The following is a 20,401-nucleotide window of genomic DNA, read 5'->3' as shown; positions in this document are numbered from 1 at the left end:
AAAAACTCCTTAGCAGCACCCTTATCATCTAGGGCATCAAGTCCAGACTCCCCAGCAACCCAGGGCCCAGGACACTCCAACTGCCCAGCCTTGTCTTTCTCTTCCTCATGCCCACAAGGTACCACCCTCTGAGCCCTAACTCTTCTGTTCCCCCAGCTCAGAAAGCCCTGCTCTCTCCCACCACCGATGCACCCACCCGCCAAAAGCCCTTGTCCATCCTTCCAGGCAGGATCAGCATCACTTTCCCTAAAAAGTCTTCTCTGAATGTTACTCCCTCCATCAAGCAGAATCAGCCACTCCTTTGAGATCCTCTCTGCCCCATCCCTACCTGGTCTGTGCAAGGCTGCATAGTATAGTTTGACTACAAGTGACAACAGGCTGAGCTACATGAGCAAATGCATAGTGTCATCTAACTAAGGTGCTCTATTCATGGTTTTGGCAGCATAGGGATGTAGGCAATTGGAATCAGAGGGAGTGGGTTCAAATCCTGACTCCACCACTTACCGGCAGTGAGATTTGGGGTGAAATACTCATCTTCCACAACTGCCTCTTCCATATCCCTAGCGTCTCTGAGTTACTCCACTGTCTGACTGGCTGATCCCATAGTCCCCAGGATGGCAGGACGGAGGATGTGGTCCCTCCACCTCTGTGTTCGATTCTCCTCAGTCAGCCTTCATCATCTCCCAGGGGAGAAATGGCCATTCTGCTGGACACGCTCTTTTGGGTTCCCTGAAGCTGCAGTTCGTGCCTACCTCTAGCACCTCACAGCAACCCCACTGGCTGGTGCTTTTAGAAACTTCTGGGCTGTCCCAGAGCTGGCAGAAGCAGAACAGATGCCAGGGTAAATACTGTCTCCAATCTTATATTCCAGGGCCATTTGGAAGAAGACCGAGAGCCGCTGAAACAAAGGAGGCATCGCAGGAGACAGAGATCAGATTCCTGCTTTTTCAAGAAGAAACGGATAAGGGCTGTCAGATTCGGCTCAATCACCCAGACACGTTACAGCAGTGTGGCTTCAACTCCTCTCTGCCTCTGGTGATGATAATCCACGGGTGGTCGGTAGGAAATGCTGACATGCCTTTTTTCCCTCTGCTTTTACATTGTCTGTTTTTTTCTCCCTCGTGTGTCCAATTTTAATAAAAAGATAGGAAACCAGTGATAAAAACTTCATGCATAATATTAAAATGTAAAGCACATTCTAATTTTCCAAGTGCTTCCCCACACAGCATCTCATTGATTATCTCAATGCCATGAATGAGCAGGATAGGGAAAATAGAATTATCTCCACATTTCAGATAATAAAATACGGCTCAAAAAATCACACAGCACATGAAGGCCCATAAGTGATTGCAGTCCATGCAAGTGAATCTGCATGTTTCACAAGAGGAGGTAGGAAGCCACAGAAGACATAGTCTCCCAGTGAAATGTTGCAACTGTTAAGGTTTAAATACAGGTGCAAGTAACAGAAACTCAATTGGCAATAGTTCAAATAAACCGGAAGTTTGTTCCTATTTCACACACTAGTCTGGAGGTATGCAATCCAAGTCCTCAGGGACCTAGCTCATTTCCAGCTTAGTAGTCTGCCATCCTTAGACTGTAACATTTGTCCTTATAATCCAATATGGCAGCCAGAGCACCAGTTGTCACCTCTTTATTCCAGGTAGCACAATTAGTAAAGGGTGTACACAAAGGAGTCAAGGAGTGGGGTTTTTTTTAAACAGCTTTATTGAGATATAATTCACATACCATGTAACTCATCCATTTAAAGTATACAATCCAATGGCTTTTGCTATAAAAGAGTGGTACTTTTTTGGTTAGCAACCCAGAAGCATCTGTGAAATGCTTCCAGTTACAGTCATTGGCCATAGCTAAGTAGAAATGTGACTGAGACATGCAGCCTCTTAAGGAAAATGTAGCCCTTCTCGGATGCTGAAAATCCTGGACAAAGGGGAGAAAGAATATTGTAGGCAATGACTGAACTCAAACTAAGCAAGGACTTGTCTCCAAGACAAAATTGTACCTCTTGGCTCCCCAACAACCCACGATTTGAAGCTCAGTTGACAGCTTGAAACCTCCAGAGATTTGGGGGGTCTATTTCATGACTTGGAAATCTTTCCCTGACTTCTAGTTGAAAAATACTCTTGGGACTCCTGGGTGGCTCAGTCAGTTAAGTGTCTAACCCTGGCTCAGGTCATGATCTCACAGTCGTGAGCCCTGCATTGGGCTCCTCGCTCAGCATGAGAAAGAAAGAAAGAAAGAAAGAAAGAAAGAAAGAAAGAAAGAAAGAAAGAAAGAAAGAAAGAAAGAAGAAAGAAAGAAAGAAAGAAAGAAAGAAAGAAAGAAAGAAAGAAAGGAAGGAAGGGAGGGAGGGAGGAAAGGAAGAAAGAAAGAGGAAGGAAGAAAGAGGAAGGAAGGAAGGAAGGAAGGGAGGGAGGGAGGGAGGGAGGGAGGGAGGGAAAGGAAAGAAGGAAGGGAGAAAGAGAGAAAGAGAGAAAGAAAGAAAGAAAGAAAGAAAGAAAGAAAAAGGAAGGCAGGAAGGAAGGAAGGAAGGAAGGAAGGAAGGAAGAAAGGAAGGAAGGAAGGAAAGAAGAAAGAAAGAGGAAGGAAGGAAGAGAAAGGACAGAAGGAAGAAGAAAGAAAGAGGAAGAAAGAAAGAAGAAAGAAAGAAAGAAAGAAAGAAAGAAAGAAAGAAAAAGGAAGGAAAGCAGAAAGAGAGAAAGAAGAAAGAAGAAAGAAAGAAAGAAAGAAAGACTCTTGAAACCCTCATCTCTCCTACCGTAGAGAACAAAATGAGCCCGTCAACCCACCAGCCACTCTTTCCACATGTATTCAAGGAGAGCCTGCTATGTGCAGGCTCACAGCCCCCATGAACAAAACAGACCCTGTTCCTGGTCTCACGTGGTAGGCCACGTGGTGATGCCACATGGGTATATCCACGAGGTGGGGTGCTGCCATCGCTACAGGGGAAAGCAGTGGTGACTATAGCCTGCTAGCAGCTTCCCCGTAGGATTCAAAGAGCTCCCACCCTAAGGAAGTGGAGGTTCCTAACACCCCAGGGTCCGCAGTGAGGATGGCGATGGGTTTTCCTGCTGCTCAAGAAGAGACGTAACATAGATTGAGGCCTTACCGTAAGTGAGACCCTTTACATTATACATCAACCCATTTAATCACCACACCTCCCTATGAGGTGGGTTAGTATCTCAAATCAGGAAAATGCACTCAGAGAGGTCAAGCAGCTACCATAGTCACACAGCCAACAGTGGACACAAATTCACCCAGAACACTCACACTCCAAGTTCACACTCTCAAAAACTCCCAGTTCACTGGGCCTTTGTCAGAGGGGTTTGAATGGGCCTCCCAATTCTGCAGCAGGCTTCACACTGCAAACTCCTAGCTGTGGCTTTCTCCAGCTGGGGTAGGAGCTCAATCCATGCTTCTTTAAGAAAAACAGAGGGCAGAATGCTAAGATGAAACATGTTTTTAAAGGGAACCAAAGAGCAGACTCTCTCCAATGGGAACCCTGCGGGAAGATATGGATTAGAAGGAGGCAAGTCACTGTAGAGAAGAGTATCCTATTTCTTCAGCTGCTTTAGCCAAACAGACTTTCCTTACAAGAAAACAGAGAGAAAGTGGGAAGGAAGGAATGCGTCCAGAGGAGAGATGTGCGAAGGGGTGGAGGAGAAGCTGGAGCTGAGAGCCACCAAGTCACAAAGGCTGCACAAAGGCAGCACAGCTGGGGCTTCTTCCAGGTGCTCTCCCTCTGACCCTGCCCACTACACCCTCCCTGCCCCCCTCACCCTCCCTGCCCCCATCACCCTCCCTGCCCCCCTCACCTTCCCTGCCCCCCTCACCCTCTCTGCTCCCCTCACTCTTCCTGCCCCCATCACCCTCCCTGCCCCCCTCACCTTCCCTGCCCCCCTCACCCTCTCTGCTCCCCTCACTCTTCCTGCCCCCCTCACCCTCCCTGCCCCCCTCACCCTCCCTGCCCCCATCACCCTCCCTGCCCCCCTCACCTTCCCTGCCCCCCTCACCCTCTCTGCTCCCCTCACTCTTCCTGCCCCCATCACCCTTCCTGCCCCCCTCACCTTCCCTTCCCCCCTCACTCTTCCTGCCCTCCTCACTCTTCCTGCCCCCCTCACCCTCCCTGCCCCCCTCACCCTCCCTGCCCCCATCACCCTCCCTGTCTCCCTCACCTTCCCAGCCCCCCTCACCCTCTCTGCTCCCCTCACTCTTCCTGCCCCCTCACTCTTCCTGCCCTCCTCACTCCTCCTGCCCCCATCACCCTCCCTGCCTCCCCTCACCTTCCCTGCGCCCCACTTAGACTCCAGCAACACTCAACTGCTTGGAGCTCCTTCCACTCTCCTGTGATTTCTCTCCTCTTGGCCTTGGCTCAGGCTGTGCTTTCTGCCTACAGTGTGCTCCCTCTTCTCCTTCGGAACAGTATCCATTATATGTAAGGTGCTCCAAAAATATTTGTTAACTGAATTAATGACTAAATAAGTATCTTGTTTACAAAATGCTACATGAAGATAGCAGGGTTTTCTTACCAGGGTCTTTTACCAGAATGCACTCTTCATTCTTAAAACCTAGATGGGAATATATCTATTACTACTAGTAATAACAACAACAGCTGCATCGCTATGTAAATAACTATTAACATAACTGCATAACTAAATAACTCTACGTAACTAACATCTCCTGAGTGCTTACTACATTCCAGGCACCGTTCTAAGTGCTTTCCATCTATTAACTGATTTCATCTTCACGACAATCCTGGAAAAAGCGATATTATTTTCCCCATTTCCAGATGGGGAAACTGAGGCATGGAAAAGTTAACTAACTTGCCTAAGGTCACGCAGCTAGTAACTGACAGAGTCTGGATTTGAACCCAAGGTGCCCTACGCACACGAAAAGCACTGGGTGAACATGAGTAAGTGGACGCACCTGACCTCGGAATGACCTGCCGCGTCATCAGTATTGTTCTCCAGCCTCGCCTCCCACTGTCTAGTCTTGAGCCACACCAGACTCTTCCCCTAAACATACCGTGGGGCCCTTTCCTAACTCTGTGTGCTCTTCCTTCTGCCTGGACCACCCTAGACAGCCGTGCCCCACACTCACCAGCCCACCCTTATTCTTATAAGTGAACTCCTATTTGTCCTTGCAGGCGCAACACAAATGTCTTTGTTCTGTGAGCCTGTCAGGAGTGCCCTGCAGGCTGGTTCTCAAACAAGGCGCATACACAGAAAGTTTCTCCATAAACGGGTATTGAGCTCCTGCCATGCTCCAGCCCATGGTGCTTTATTCCCTCGAAAGCGAGCAGATGAGTGGGTCAGAGGAGAGCAAAGGAGCGGGGATTCAGAGCCGTGGCTGTGGCCATGGCCCAGCAGGCCGCCCTCCTGGAGCCGAAGGTACCAGGGCTGATGCTCAAAGGATAGGTCAGCTTTAGCACCTGGTTACACAGACTTTTCCATGATTTTAAGGCTCAGAAACTCTTAAAATAGGGACACATTAAGAGAACAGCTCTCAGTTGGAGGCCAGGGGTAGCCCCCAGGGGACATTTGGCAAAGCCTGGAGACTTTTGGTTTTCACAGCTTGGCGGGAAGGGTACTGCAGGCACCTATGTGGCAGAGACCAGAGATGCTGCTAGATATCCTACAACACACAGGACAGCCCCCACAAGAAGAAGTATCTGGCCCAAAATGTCAGTAGTGCCAAGGTCGAGAGACCCCTCCCTCCCCCCACCCCGAAGCCTTTTTTTCTGGAAAGAAGGATCCAGCATTAGTTAGCCAAGACTTGGAGAATTTAAAAAGTGAAGCGAGAGAAAGAAGGGGCCCCTCTGGCCCCTCCTGGTTACACTGACTACTCTGTGGGCCCACGTGCAGGTGGACGGCTTTCTGGAAGACTGGATCTGGCAGATGGTTGCCGCACTGAAGTCTGGAATGGCCCAGCCAGTGAACGTGGGGCTGGCAGACTGGCTCACCCTGGCCTACCACCACTACACCATGGCTGTCCACAACACCCGCCTCGTGGGCCGCGAGGTGGCCGCTCTCATCCGGTGGCTGGAGGTGAGCCCTGCCCCGGCCTCCCCTTGCCTCCCTTCCTCTCCCTTCCCGGAAGTGTCAGTGAATTAAGCTGGTCTCCAAGCAGCCCAGGAGGGAGGACCACTCTGCTAACCCTGTAGAAATGGGAGGGCAGGGGTGGAGATGGGACATCAGGGCTCCCTCAGATGCCTTGCTTAAACCCCTATTTTGCAGAACTATCTTCCCCTCTCCCATCCACTGTTTCTTTTATGTTCACTCCCTAGGATGTGCTGAGGGATCTAAACATACCTGTAACACCATCAAACCCCACGCAAATGAACAGGATCACTGTGCAAGGCATTAAGGTGCTAATAAAGGCAGGCAGAGGGGCAGCATCACCAGGCAGGGTCCCAGGTAGCTGAGACTGAAAGGTGGGAGCCAGCAAAAGTGAGAAACCAGGGACGCCGAGGTGGCTCAGTGGGTTAAGCATCTGATGTCAGCTCAGGTCATGATCTCACAGTTCGTGAGTTCAGGCCCCATGTGGGGCTCTGAGCTCATGGCACAGAGCTTGTTTTGGATTCTGTGTCTCCTTCTCTCTCCCTGTCACCTGCTTGTGCGCTCTCTCTCTCTCAAAATGAATAAACTTAAAAAAAAAAAAAAGGGGGGGTGAGAAACCAGTTTGGGTCTGGAGGATGAATTAAGCACCTCATTTTCCACCCAGCGTAAAGAACAGGGTGGGAGCCAAGAACAAGCTGGACCCACAGGAGGTTACCGTCCAGCAACTCTCCCCTGTAACCATCTTGCCTCTGTCTTCCAGGAATCTGTTCAATTTTCTCGAAGCAATGTACACCTAATTGGGTACAGCCTGGGTGCACATGTCGCAGGATTCGCTGGCAGTTACATCGGCGGAAAGCACAAGATCGGGAGAATTACAGGTAACCGTGCCTGATAACTAACAACCACGGGGGGCGGGGAGAGGGGGGCAGGGAGAGGGGCGGGGGTGGTTGTGTGCAGGACCCGCTTCGACAGCAGTCCCGTAATTACCAGGTCCCCAGCTTCCTTCACGCGGCGCCGGTGTTCACAGGAAGACTGGTTACAGGGCGTCAAACATGACCACTGTCACAGACTGCTGTTCCTCGAGCATTCAGAATAAATTACAGCCTCAACTTCCGGTGCCTCTCCTCCAACAGGTGCCTCTCGTAGTCATGCCAAATAGGACCTACAAAGTAGGCTTTCTACACACTGTTCTACCAGCAAAGAGTTTTTCAACCTGTCGTTTAAAAAGCCCAATATGAGCAAGTTAAAAAATCACAGGCTGAAATGTGCAGTAACATCGGCCACGTTTGTGCCTCAGTTTCCACGTTTGTGAAACATACGGGTCTTACTCTGGGACCTATTTGGACTGAGGCAGGGAGCTCTACACTCACTTGGGAACGGCCCCAGATACCCAGGAAGAACTGGGGTTGTGTGAGAAGGTCTTTCCCCCCAGGCATCATAGACACCAACCTCATCCCCCATGCTGCCCCACAGTTCTGTTTTTGAAGAACACGTATCACCAGGTATTTCCCTAACCAAGTCCCCAAGGCCCCCAGATACCCACAGGACGAAATTCAGAAAGCCCAAACAAGGCCCCAGAGTTCTCCGACCTCCCCTCCAGCCGTTCCCTCCCTGTAGTCCCAGGCGTCCATGACACTAGGTCTTTCTCCACTTCACAAACATGCCATTGCCTCCTATGCTTCTGGGCCTTTGCATGTCCTTTTCTTTTTGCCTGGAACTTTTTACTACCACTTACCCACCCAGCCCTGGTCTAGCTACCAAACTCCTACTCATCCTTCAAGACCTAGCAGGTCAAAGCAATAATACTTCACAGGCTAAAACAATTCAAAGGAAATTTGAGATGACTAGCATTGTTGTGGCCTTTAATTTTATCAAGTCAGAACATTTTTGGCAGCTGACATCTATGATTCCCATTACTTCACCAAAGAAGAGGTTACAAGATAATGGCAGACATTTAAAAGAAAGAAATTTGTCATTGTGAGAACTCACTTCCTCACCCTTATTTTATTTATTTATTTTTTTTTTTATCTTGCTGGTGACTAGGGAGCCCTGCTTCACAGGCCACTGTTCATGGCCCCACCTCTGTGATTTAACCCTCCATAGGCTGGGGGTGAGCAGACCTTCCACAGAAGGCCAATGAGACCCATTGCCAAGCAACCAGGCCTCGAAGGCTAAGTCAGAACCGCAGAGAGGTGACCCCAGGCCCCAGCACCCTCTCCACTCTGGCTGGCCTCATGGGCCACGTCAGGCATTATTAGCCAGGCTCACTCATGTCAGAGGCGGCAGGACAGCTAATCACTGCTGTCATCTCATACTCATACCCATGAAGAACAGAATAAAATCACACCAAGATGTCTTTCATTTGTAACCATGGGTGAGAGCTGGAGACAGGTGCTCTCACCGCCCCCTATCAATTCCTTCACCCCCAACAGGGATGGAAGCTAGGGCTGATGTGGGACATCAAAGGGCCTTGCAGTGAAGGTGAAGGAAAAAAGACAGAGGAAAAACTCTGAGTGCATAAATACTCCCCAACTACAGTCAGCCAGGAGCTGCGCTTAGTCTCATGCACACACATCTGTCACTTGACCAGAGCTTTGAGCCGTCCTATTTGCTCATGACATTTTCACCAGGGAACAGTGATGTCCCAAGGCTGTTCTGGACATTCCAAGGAAATGACACTGGTGTAGGAGAAAAGCCAGCTCATTTAGGGAAATTGTTGACAACATACAGGCAAATAAACTCCTTCTTTGATGGGTAGGTTAGAACTACTTACAATAAGCACAGCGGGCTTTTTTTTGTATGCAAACAGATGCTCTTGAAAGTAGCTTGAGAGGTACTTAAAACTGATTCGCTTAAATAAATCAAGCATTCCCTCATAACCTTATTTCTACCACTGGATAGTTCCAGCAGACCTCTCTCCCCATTAGATAACGCACAGCCTGTGTCTAATTTTCGGCACCATGAATTACTGTGGTTTTACTGCGAAAGGTTATAGCAAGATTTTCTAGAGAAAGCTTATCCCCTAGGATTTTCTTCTTCCTGCTAGCTCATGAATGTATAATAACATCAAAAAACTAAAAAGGGCATTCTCCTTGTGTCCCCTTGCTTCCACCTAACCCTTACCGTTGCTTTCCTGTTAGGGCTGGATGCCGCGGGCCCTCTGTTTGAGGGATCTTCGCCCAGTGACCGTCTTTCACCAGATGATGCCAATTTTGTGGACGCCATTCACACCTTTACCCGGGAGCACATGGGCCTGAGCGTGGGCATCAAACAGCCCATAGCACACTATGACTTCTACCCCAATGGGGGCTACTTCCAACCTGGCTGCCACTTCCTACAGCTCTACAAACACATTAGCAAGCACGGCTTAAATGGTGAGAAGGAGGGCCAGGCCGAGAGCACTAGCCTGCATTGGCTTCTACCTCCCACACCTGTATGCCGCCCCCAGACCCAGTGAATCTCCAGTGAAGCTCTGTGGGACTCTGGGAACCGTTGAGCAAGGGTCGGCGCCCAGGGTATATGGTCACCAAACCCACTAGGAGAGAGGGCTTGTGGGAGTGGGTAAGGGCTGGTGTCCCCCCAGGAGGCCCTCCTTTTAACTGACAGTGGTTACTAGAGGCTAAGTACCGACGGTGAGCTGGGGAGCCCCAAGAAGGAATCCCTGCCTCTTAGCCCCACCCAGTGTATGCAACAAAGTCTTTCCAGGGGTACTACCCCTTCTGAAAGTGGAGTCCTGATGCCTGTGGTTATTTCTCCTTCTCTAGAAGCTTCCTCATCCCGGGGGACTTTCTCTATTCTGGGGCACATGAGGACGCACTTAATCAAGCATAGCTTCTTGATCCTTGGTCTGACTGGAGTGGCAGTACCTCTTCCACTGGTCCCAGCTGGTCCCATAGGACCTTACTGGTATTCTTCGGATTCAAAGTTCAGCTCTAATTTGTCACTTCCTTTACACTGGGGCAGGAACTGGATTGTGGCATGATCTGGGCTGTGATCCCACTTCTCTCTCAGATCTGAGACTGAACCAATAGCATGCACATTGACAACATGCACAGGATTAACGAACAAAACTGTCAGCAAAACTCATACATTGCATAAGCATTCCAAATTTCTCATTATTATAAAATATCATCCTGATGAAAACATGCCAACTCACACTAAGCCAGCTGGAGATCTCCACCCCCGCATACCTTCTTCTCACCTCCATCATCCCAAACCAAGCTGAGAACATGCTCTCTTGTGATTATATCACCACCTTCACCTCTCCAACATCAGAATGACCTTCACACTCAACATTATCTCATTTTGGCCAGCATCTCAGCCTTCCACCCACCCACGCCTTACAGAACCTTCTGGGAACTCCCCCTCACCATTCCTTACATACCCCTCCCATTAGTGTCCCTCCAGTCATTCACGGGTCCTGTTCCATCACCAGCTGACCAACCAGCCCTCTTCCCAGATCTACTCCCTCCCAATGCTCAACACAAGCCTCTAGGATTAGTAACTAGTTGCCGAGTTAAGTAGTAGTTTTAAGTACCTCTCTGACCACTTAGTGCCATTTGCTCTCTTGTACTAACCTTCAAAGTGATGGAACCAAGTATGTTTATTTTGCTTGCCCAGTTTTGAGTTGGTTTTTCTCAGTTTTCTTCACCTTTAAGTTTAAAAGCGATCTCATTCTCTGGGCGCCTGGGTGGCTCAGTTGGTTAAGCTACCGACCTCGGCTCGGGTCATGTTCTTGTGGTTTGTGGGTTCAAGCCCCGTGTCAGGCTCTATGCTGACAGCTCAGAGCCTGGAGCCTACTTGAGATCCTGTGTCTCCCCCTCTCTCTGCCACTCCCCTGCTCACGATCTGTGTCTCTCAATGATAAATAAATGTTAAAAAAAAATTTTTTTTAAGCGATCCCTTTCTGGGGTGGTTCTCCCGACACACCTGAACAGAAGGTAGTTTGGTAACTGCTTTAGCACCTCAACACCTCCTGGCTAGGTGAGCTTGAATGAGTTAGTGAATGCCTTTGAAGCTCCATTTTCTCATCTATAACAGCTGCCTCAAGGAGCGGTGGGGAAGATTCAGAAAGTGGATGAGTGAAAGCCCTCAGCGTGGTACCTGCCTCATAGTAGGTGCACAACAAATGCACCATTAGTTCAAGAATTAAGGTGTCCAATCTTGGCATTTAGCCTTCAATACCTTTAGGCAGAGTGACCTGTGCTGTACCTCCACATCAGGTACTTTACATACCTTATGGTGGTTCTTCAACATTCCTTAGGAATAATTTATTAAAGACTAGGTTAAGATTTGGAGAGTTAAAAACAAAAAAAGGTCAAAAATCCATGCTAGATAAACTTCCTAAACTTGCTGTTTTGGTTTAGGCCCATGCAAACCTGGTTGCTAGGATGTATCCTTCTAGAGGCCAATCTCCTTGCTGGTTTTATAGGCCGGTTACCCAATGGAGGCAATGGCTGCTTTAGGGCAGAGAGTAGACATTGTGGGAGAGACCTCAGTTTTCACCAGACCATTAGCTGAGCCCCAAGAGTAACCTGGCAGTCATTTTCCTAGCTTTGTTAAGAGACATTCCACACAAGCCTGTTCCAGCTAATTCAACCCAAGGCATTAGCCCGTGCACATTTTTAACCATTTAAGACATAAACATATATTTTTTAAGGTTATTTATTTATTTTGCGAGAAAGCGAGTGTGAGCAGGGGGAGCGGGGAGCAGGCAGGCAGAGAGAGAGAGGGAGAGAGAGAACCCCAAGTAGGTTCCACATTGTTAGCAAGGAGCCTGACGCTGGGCTCAATCTCATGAACCGTGAGATCATGACCTGAGCCGAAACCAAGAGTAGAATTCTTAACCGACTGAGCCACCCAGGAGCCCCAAGACATAAATATTTTTTTTAATAAATTACTCTACCCTGTTTTCTTAAATAATTCAGTATTTTCTTAGTGACTTAGGCTTCCTATTCAAACACCAGGGTGCCCTTAGGAGCCCCCCACCCCTGAAGTGCCTGGGGTGACAACTCTCCACCACGTGACTGGGAGGGGTCCACTCCTGTAGTTTTCAGTCGATGAGTGGGTCAGCCTCAGCAACCGCCCCCCTCCTTCCCGACATGCCACTGATCTGTGCTGAAAACAATCATCCTTTGGGTTGGGGGTACTTTGGATCAAGGGGTGATAAAGTCCTTCCTGCCCTGTGTTGCAGCCATCACTCAGACCATAAAATGCTCCCACGAGCGCTCAGTACACCTCTTCATCGACTCCCTGCTGCACGCCAGCATGCAGAGCACGGCATACCAGTGCAGTGACATGGGCACCTTCAGCCAGGGCCTGTGCCTGAGCTGCAAGAAGGGCCACTGCAACACGCTGGGCTACCACGTCCGCCAGGAGTGGCAGGGCAAGAAGAGCAAGAAGCTCTTCCTCGCGACGCGGGCCCAGTCCCCCTTCAAAGGTGAGTGTGGGTGGCCCATGAGGCAGCCACTCATCGGAAGGGTCAGACGTTCCCCCAAGTCTTTTCCTGTGGCTACTTCAGGCTCTGCTCTTTCAGTGCTTCTGAAACCAAAGATTCCAGACGGTGATGTGGACACGGCCTCTCTCTCATGTCCACCTTGCTGCCAAGTGCTAGGAGGAGAAAACTTGATACTTTCTGGAAGAATCCTTGGGTCAGCCTCTCTTCATCCATCCGTGTTCATGGTGCCCTAGAATGTTAGATCCGGAAGGCCCTGAGCAGTTACTCTGACCACCCAGGTCTCACTGTGCAGGGACCTGGAGGTGTCTTCAAACCCCAACTAGAACCAAGTGCTCTCAGCTCTGCTCACAGCCTCCGTGGGAAAAAAAAAAAAAAAAAAAAAAGAGCAAGGCTCCAGGCTATGTTTATAGCTTCTCATTTCCTCTAGAGTTTGGATCAGCCGATCTTACAGGGCATTACTGCTCTACTGAGACCCTCCCAAGATGAAGTTTGGCTTCTTCCAACTTTCCCAATCAGATCCTTAACCTCAGGGCAGAAACCAAGCCCCGACCACTCCGGGTTGAACCAGAGGTCAGAGCCGTGGCCTCGTTTGGGGCTGGAGCCAGCAGAGAAATGCTCCAGTGAAGCCAGAGTCGTGTCCTCCATGAGTGAACAAGCTGACATCTGTTGCTATTAACATTTCTGTCTAATCCTTTAAACAGCTCGTGAGTGATTTAGCATCTTACTGTTTCACTGCACATGCTCACCGGTGCCGGGAGAAGCTCGGCCCTGCACTGTTTGATTATTACTGTGCAGAATATTTGTAGCTGCAGAAGGTGAACATGCCATCACCACCACTTTGCATTTATGTGCACCGCGTTTTATACAAAACATCAGATGCAGCCATCAACTCTTTGTGGTCCCCACAGCAGCCAAGCAAAGTCGGCAGGGCCGGTTATGATCTCATTTTAAAGAGGAGGGAAGCACAGCTTGGGTGGAGTGACCCTCCCGCGGCCATACAGCCTGGAAGGAGGCCAAGAGCCAGGTGCATCCGACCCCCAGCCTCTATTCCTTTTATTATCACACTAGCAAGTTCAAGTTCCCAGGCGATTTATTTTTTAGGCACAGGATTCCTGTTTATCTGAACTTCTGCTCTCTAGCCAGATTTCCCTTCCGTGAAGCCCAGGAATGACAGAAATCCACTGTGGGCAGCTGATAGCTTCTGAGAGCATTATAGTGAAGATGGACCTGTCCTGCCTGAGGGGCCAGAGGGTCCCCTCTGCTGTCTGACCCTTTGGGGGTGGAGGAGGGAAAGGTACCACCCCGGATCAGGCGAGTGAACTTGGAAGGCCTCCTGCTTAAGGGAGCTTTCCCACCGCAGGCTGCCAATTAGACACTCATTTGGGTTAACCAGCTCCTCTTTTAAATGGCAAAGCTGCCTGGAGTGATTAAGCCCCTCCGATAATCACATTTCTCTGGATCTACTTTAAATCGTGGAATGTTAGCATTTCTAGAGACTATTCTACCCTGCCATTTCATGGACGCAGACACCCAGGCCCAGATGGGGGAAATATTTGCCCAGGGACACAAAGTAAATTTCTGGTCGTCAGCATTTAGATCTGGACCTCCAAACAACTGGCTGAGTGATTTTTTACTTCAGTAATCTGCCCCTGGTCTGTTCGTGTGGGTGAAGGAGGGAGGAGAGAAGAGGGGGAAGACTTTGTTTTCTCCTTGACATCAGCTGAGAAGAAAGGAGGCCATTTTTCACCTTCCAGAGCTGAGGTGTGTGTCTGAAGTGAAGAGTTTGGTCTAGTCAGAGGACATCTATGGGGGGCTTAGAACTGGGGGCACCATGGGGGGCGGGGGCAGGCAAGCACACAGAGAAGGAAGAGGGGAGGGGAAGACCAGTAGACACAGCCAGGCTAAGTTCCTTCCTTTTACCAAGGACCCACGTGCCCGACCACCACACACCACTGGTGTGAGCTCACAGGGCTCTCTTTCCTATGAAGGAGGACCAGAGTTGCATTAGGGCAGCACCACCTCACCCCAGCAGCTCCCAAAAGCCAATGTGTTCATCCATTCATTCATTTTTCAAGCATAAGTTGAGCCAGAGTAGGCAGAGTCCCTACTTCACAGGGCTCAGTGGAGACCAGCCACCTCCCACATGTCAATGCTCAGCGCTATCCCAGGAAGATGGGCCATGAGTCACTTGGAGACAAAAATCAGGTGTCTTTATTGCCAACCACTGATCTTGCTCCAGACACTTCTGATGTTCACGGGACCCACGAGGCCAGTGATACGGAGGCTATGAGGCAGGACTGTCTGAAACTGGTCAGAACTCACGTTGGCCTCCAACCGAGACTCCTGTGACAAGCTGTAACCTGCACTACACCCTCCCTTCTTTGGGGCCTCCAAATCCTCCCTGGTTCTGCTTCAGTCCTTCCAGTGAGCAAAATCCTATTCTGTTCATTGTTGGGGAGCAGCATCCCTGGAGTCACATCAAGCTGTCCTAGGTATGGCCAGAAATCATCCCCAGTTGAGACTGCCTGGTCAGGAGCAGCTGCTCATGGGACACTGCGGTCCATATAATGCTGCATCATCCAGTACGGTAGCCGCTCATCCTATGTGGTGATTTAAATTACTTAGAATTAAATACGATCAAAAATTCGATTCCCCAATCACACTGCCTTCCAAGTGCTCAAATAAGTGGCCGCAAGATCAGAGACCACAAAAATGGATCACTTCCATCATCGTAGAAAGTTCTATCAATGGTACTGGCACGAGGCCTTTAATCTAGGTCCCCATAACTACACCTCTCTCCACCCATCATGGTCATGATCATCTCTGACTTGGGCCCCCCAAACCTATTTCTCTGGCATTTGATGAATACTTATAGATTCTTAAAAGAAGAGACTTGCCCAACCCTGGTTACAGAGAACCCGTAATTCGTATTTTTCAAGAACATCTAATTGTACGATATATTTTAGTGCAGGATCTGGCTGGGCAAGATAAACATCACCTCCTGATTGTAGCTTCATAAAGGGTGACTAACTTAACCCTCCCACCTCTGCCTCCCAAGATATTTCAACAAAACCATCAAAGGATCTGTTTCCTACAACTGCTGGCTTGCCAGAACCCAGTGCCCACTGGGAGAACACACAGCAGCGGAAGAGAATGGGGAGAGTGACGCAAGGCAGTTTATTGTCCACTTCCATTTTCAGTCTCGCAGGAAGAACCCTCACCAGTCCGGGAGCTTGTGTTTTGCTTTGTTTGTTTGTTTGTTCGTTTTTATTTGAAAGAGAGAAAAAAAAAGCACAGGAGCACACTCCAGCAGAGGAGAGACACGGTCGGGGGGAGGTGAACAGAGAGAGAGAGAAAGAGAGAGAGAGAGAGGAGAGAATCCCAAGCACAGAGCCCAATGTGGGGCTCAATTCCACAACCCTGGGACCATGACCTGAGTCAAAATCAAGAGTCAGATGTTCAACCAACTGAGCCACCCAGAGGCCCCTAGAAGCCTGGGTTCCAAGAGAGAAGAGAGGGGAACATATCCATCCTGAGGAAGTTCTGCTTAGCAAAGGCCACATCTAATTAATCTCCTGGGGTAGGACGAGGCCACTAGGAGGTGAGGAAGGCGGTGTTTAAGGGGGCCTATTCTGTCCAGGCTCCATGAAGGGTATGTCGTACTCCTTTATCATTTAATCCTTGCGACAACCCAAACAGGGAGACAGGGAGACAGAAATTGAGACGGGTGGGGCTGGGAACGAATTATGGTGAATTTCCCAATAAATAAATTGAGATTCAGAGAGATTAAGGCTTCCCATACAGTTTGTGTCACACAGTTTGTGAGTAGCAAATGCAGCGTGTGACCCCAGGTCGCACTGATTCCATGGCCCTTGCTCTTCCCCTTCACATGGCCTCCTGAGCATAGCACCAAGGCAGTTTCTTCCCCTCTCTCTCCCTCTCTCTCTCTCTCTCTCCCTCTCCCTCCCTCCCCCTCCCCCTTCTGCTCTCCCTATCCCTGTTCCTCTCCCTCTCTCCCTACACTCTGAGCCTCATCCCACCTATGCGAACTTCCTTGAGTACTCTTTCCTCCTGGCTGACCAGACAAACTCTGACTTTGGGTGGTGGGGTTGGGGGAGGGGGGGGCGGTGGTCTGTTTGTCTTTGGCTTCTCTCGATGACTTCTTTGGAAGGTTTTTGCTGATTTCCACGGAGAGGTCTAGAAAAACTCATGGGTGAGTAGACACAGCACAGGCTTGAGATTGGGAATAAGGAATGTCCAGAATTTGGCTTTGTTGCCAACCTTATATGTGACCTTGACCTAGTGACAAAACCTATGTGGGCCTGTTTCTTCAGCCACAAAGTGATCGTATGTGGCTGAGCACGGGGGTGAACCACTAAAACTGGCACCTATGGGTGCAGCTCGGAACCGTGCCTGGTAAGGTCTGTGTATAGGAAGGGAGTAGGTGTCACTGGGTTAACACGTTCTACAAGTCGGGTGCTTTTATACCTGCCGTCTCATCACATCCTCACAACAACTCTGTGACACTGCTCTACATGCCCATTTTACACATGAGGAAACTGAGCTTCAGAGAGGGTACGAGGGCTCATGGCCATGTGGCAGTAGGTGCGCGAGAGAGGATTCCAGCCCCTCAGTTGAGGGCTCTTATTGCCCTCTCATGTGAAGCACTTAGGGCACAAACAGCAGGAAGCAGGGTGCCACTCCTTACCACACACACACTCCCTCATCTCCAACCCCAGCAGAAGAGGCAACTGCCCACAGAAAGGGGAAGTGTCCAGGCTCATGACAACAGGGTGTCAGGGAGGAAAATTTTTCCTTGACCCTTTTGAGGTTCTTTTGAAAAAAATTTTTTAATGTTTCTTTATTTTTGAGAGAAAGAGCACGTGCGAAAGTGCACTTAAGCAGGGGAGGGGTAGCGAGAGAGGGAGACAGAGTCTGAAGCAGGCTCCAGGCTCTGAGCTGTCGGTGCAGAGCCTTATGCAGGGCTCAAACACACAAAATGTGAGATCGTGACCTGAGCCAAAGTCAGACGCTTACCGACTGAGCCACCCAGGTGCCTCAACACTTTTTAGGTTCTTTTGGCTGGTCTCTTAATTAAGTTCACATCAAACAGATTTGCAGGAGAAGACTGTAATTTTATAGGGACTAGAACGTCACATAGACACGAGAGATTTAAAGAAGTCAAACATCTGAGGCCTCTTATAAGGAGAAGGGAGCAGGCCTGAGGGGTTTCAAAGAAAAGGAAATTAATTTACAGGAAGATGGGAAGATGTTTGGGAAACAAATGCTTGTCACACCAAGCAGAGGCAATGGGACACAGAGAGGAATCAACCAACAGGCCCGTCTGAGCTCTGGCTTACCACACCTCACCCAGACTCTGCACCTCTCTGCTGTGGGAGCTCTCTTCCTGCACCAGCTCCCCTCTCCAAATTCTTTGGGGCAAATAAGGGGGAAGCAAGAAGCTCTTCCCGAGTCTTTTGGGCCTTGATTGTCTTCAGCTCAAAATCACCCACATGCCAAAGTAGCACATTTGGGAGAGGCTCGTTCGGGAGTGCTTCGGGGGTATCACACTTGTGGTGCGGTACTATTAAGCCCAAATGTGGGCACCAACATAAGCACACAGCTGCAAGAGACACATGGTCACAAAACCACGTGTGCCTGCCTGTCCTCCAGCCTGCTCTGAGCACGGCTGCCCCCGCCCTCGCCCCTGCCCAGCACCCTCCTCGGGCCTCTCGGTCCCACCGTCTGAAGCTGCCCCTCTCGCCTCAGAGGCCGTTCGTGTCTAAGGACAAGCCCTTGGTGCTGCAAGACAACACAAGAGATCCCATCCCTCCGATCTTCATGAAAGAAAATCAATACACTGAAAGAAAAGACCTCTTTGATGTGTGCAAAGAGAGTAGTAATATGTCCCAGAGCCAATATCTAATGATCCGCAATCATTTTTTTTCCGTGAGACAAAAAAAAAAAAAAGAAGCAACAAACTATTCTCTTTCTGTAAATTCCACAATCCAATGCCGACAGCAGCTGGCTTATGCAAAGAAACTTAAGTTTTTTGCTTTTTGTGTTTTTTTTTAATGTTTATTTATTTTTGAGACAGAGAGAGACAGAGCATGAACGGGGGAGGGTCAGAGAGAGAGGGAGACATAGAATCTGAAACAGGCTCCAGGCTCTGAGCCATCAGCACAGAGCCCTACGCGGGGCTCGAACTCACGGACTGCGAGATCATGACCTGAGCCGAAGTCGGCCGCTTGACCGACTGAGCCACCCAGGCGCCCCGTAAGTTGTTTTTTACGTGGCACCAGTGGGGCTCACGTGAGATCAGAATCCAGGGTGCTTGGGGTATTTGAATCTCAGAATGACTCTCTATAGGCGGAGAATCTCCAGAGGCCTCACACGTCTGTTCTAGATGGCATTTGCCCGATCTCATTCAGGGTTAATGGACTGTTTCATCCTCTTTATCTTTAAGACCTAAAATAATTTCTTCTGCCTGAACTGAGGAATGCATTGGGCTGGCCCCTTTGCAGTCACAAGATCAAAAGCATTTCTCCTAAATCATTTTTTAAAATCCTTATTAAACATGTCAGAAGGGAAAGTGAGCAAAATTACTCACCTTTTTTTCCTTAATCTTTGTAACAGCATCATTGTCCCGGAGTTGCAGGGAGAGGGGATGATAGGCAAATTGTCTTTTTTTTTTTCTTGTAAAGGAAAACACAAAAATCCAAAATAAGAACATCTAATTAGTTCTCAGTATGAAAGGCTCTTTCATATTTACAAAAATTATGTCATTTCAAGATTTCACCAAAAAAGTGACTTTTCTAGTGCAGGTAATTCAGGACTCTGTGCTGTCAACCTGCTGAGTTCTGCAGCTGGGCTCTTGCAGACACAAGCGTGCCCTCGTCCACTCACTCCTGTGCCCCTCCACAGCCCATACATCTTTCAGGAGCTCTTGGGAAGCCGGTGGACTCAGGCCACTTCTGCACCTTTGGGGTTCTGACTTCCTGCACAGGCCCCACCCCAGGGAGACAATGAGGGAGGACAGGAGATTCTCATTCAAAGGATGCTAAAGGGGTCCTGGCAGGCCGACCCCTGGATTTTACACCTTTCCCCAGAACCGTGGAACCACAGCATTTCAGATGTAGGATTCAATCTCCTCCTACTCACAGTTTAAGAACAAAGGAAGACAAAAACCCATCTCCAGTGGAGGGACATGAAACATTTATCCCCACTCAGGGGCTAGGCATTCAGGGGACAGGCAGGAGGAATCTGCAGCAGTCATAGCCCAGGACGGATGTCGGTGGGTGAGGCCCAGCAGGCACTTCGTCTTGATGGCCTCATTCCAGGCAGGTTTTGACAGCAGCTTTGCTTCAGGGGCTGAGTGTTTGCATTTGCTGTCAAAGGGCAGATGCAGCTTCCAGAACCAGAACCCCAGGAGACAGTGGGAAGGGGATTTTAGAATGAGACAGACACCTGAGTTCAAATTCTGCTCCACTTGTAACACTCTGGGTGGCCTTGGACATGTGTCCAAATCTCTGCTTCCTTGTCTGTAATCCACCAGAATAACTGACACCCTACCTCTCTAGGTTTCAGGAGAAAACAGGACTCCGCCGGCCGAGGTCAGCTCCAGGGAGTGGGCAGGACTCCTTACAGAGGGCGGGTGGTATTACAGAAACCACACAGCAGCTACTTGTGGGGCACAGTTACTTCGTGGTCCGGCTCCAAAGCAGGCGGGAGCAGAGGGAAAAACACCCTGACCTTTCTCTGCTCTGCCCTCATCACCTGCTCATGCCTCCCAACCAGAAACCATCTGGCAAGGGAACCCGGGAGATGTAGGCCATGGGGCGGGCAGAGAGTGGATGGGGATAGCAGG

General features: G+C 49.5%; 1 protein-coding gene across 1 annotated transcript in view; it reads left to right on the top strand.

Moving 5' to 3' along the window:
• LIPC (lipase C, hepatic type) overlaps positions 1–20,401 on the top strand; it is a 159,737-nt gene that overhangs the window by 128,270 nt on the left and 11,066 nt on the right. The window contains exons 3-7 of the mRNA XM_027067364.2: positions 872–1,059; positions 5,883–6,065; positions 6,838–6,955; positions 9,218–9,451; positions 12,271–12,516. Coding sequence (XP_026923165.1) covers positions 872–1,059; positions 5,883–6,065; positions 6,838–6,955; positions 9,218–9,451; positions 12,271–12,516 — 969 coding nt within the window. The remainder of the gene's footprint in view (positions 1–871; positions 1,060–5,882; positions 6,066–6,837; positions 6,956–9,217; positions 9,452–12,270; positions 12,517–20,401) is intronic.

This window comes from Acinonyx jubatus, chromosome B3, assembly GCF_027475565.1.
Source record: "Acinonyx jubatus isolate Ajub_Pintada_27869175 chromosome B3, VMU_Ajub_asm_v1.0, whole genome shotgun sequence".
In the NCBI taxonomy this organism is placed as follows: Eukaryota; Metazoa; Chordata; class Mammalia; order Carnivora; family Felidae; genus Acinonyx; species Acinonyx jubatus.
The sequence above is the reverse complement of the archived record's forward strand: the minus strand, read 5'-3'. Positions and strand labels throughout refer to the sequence as shown.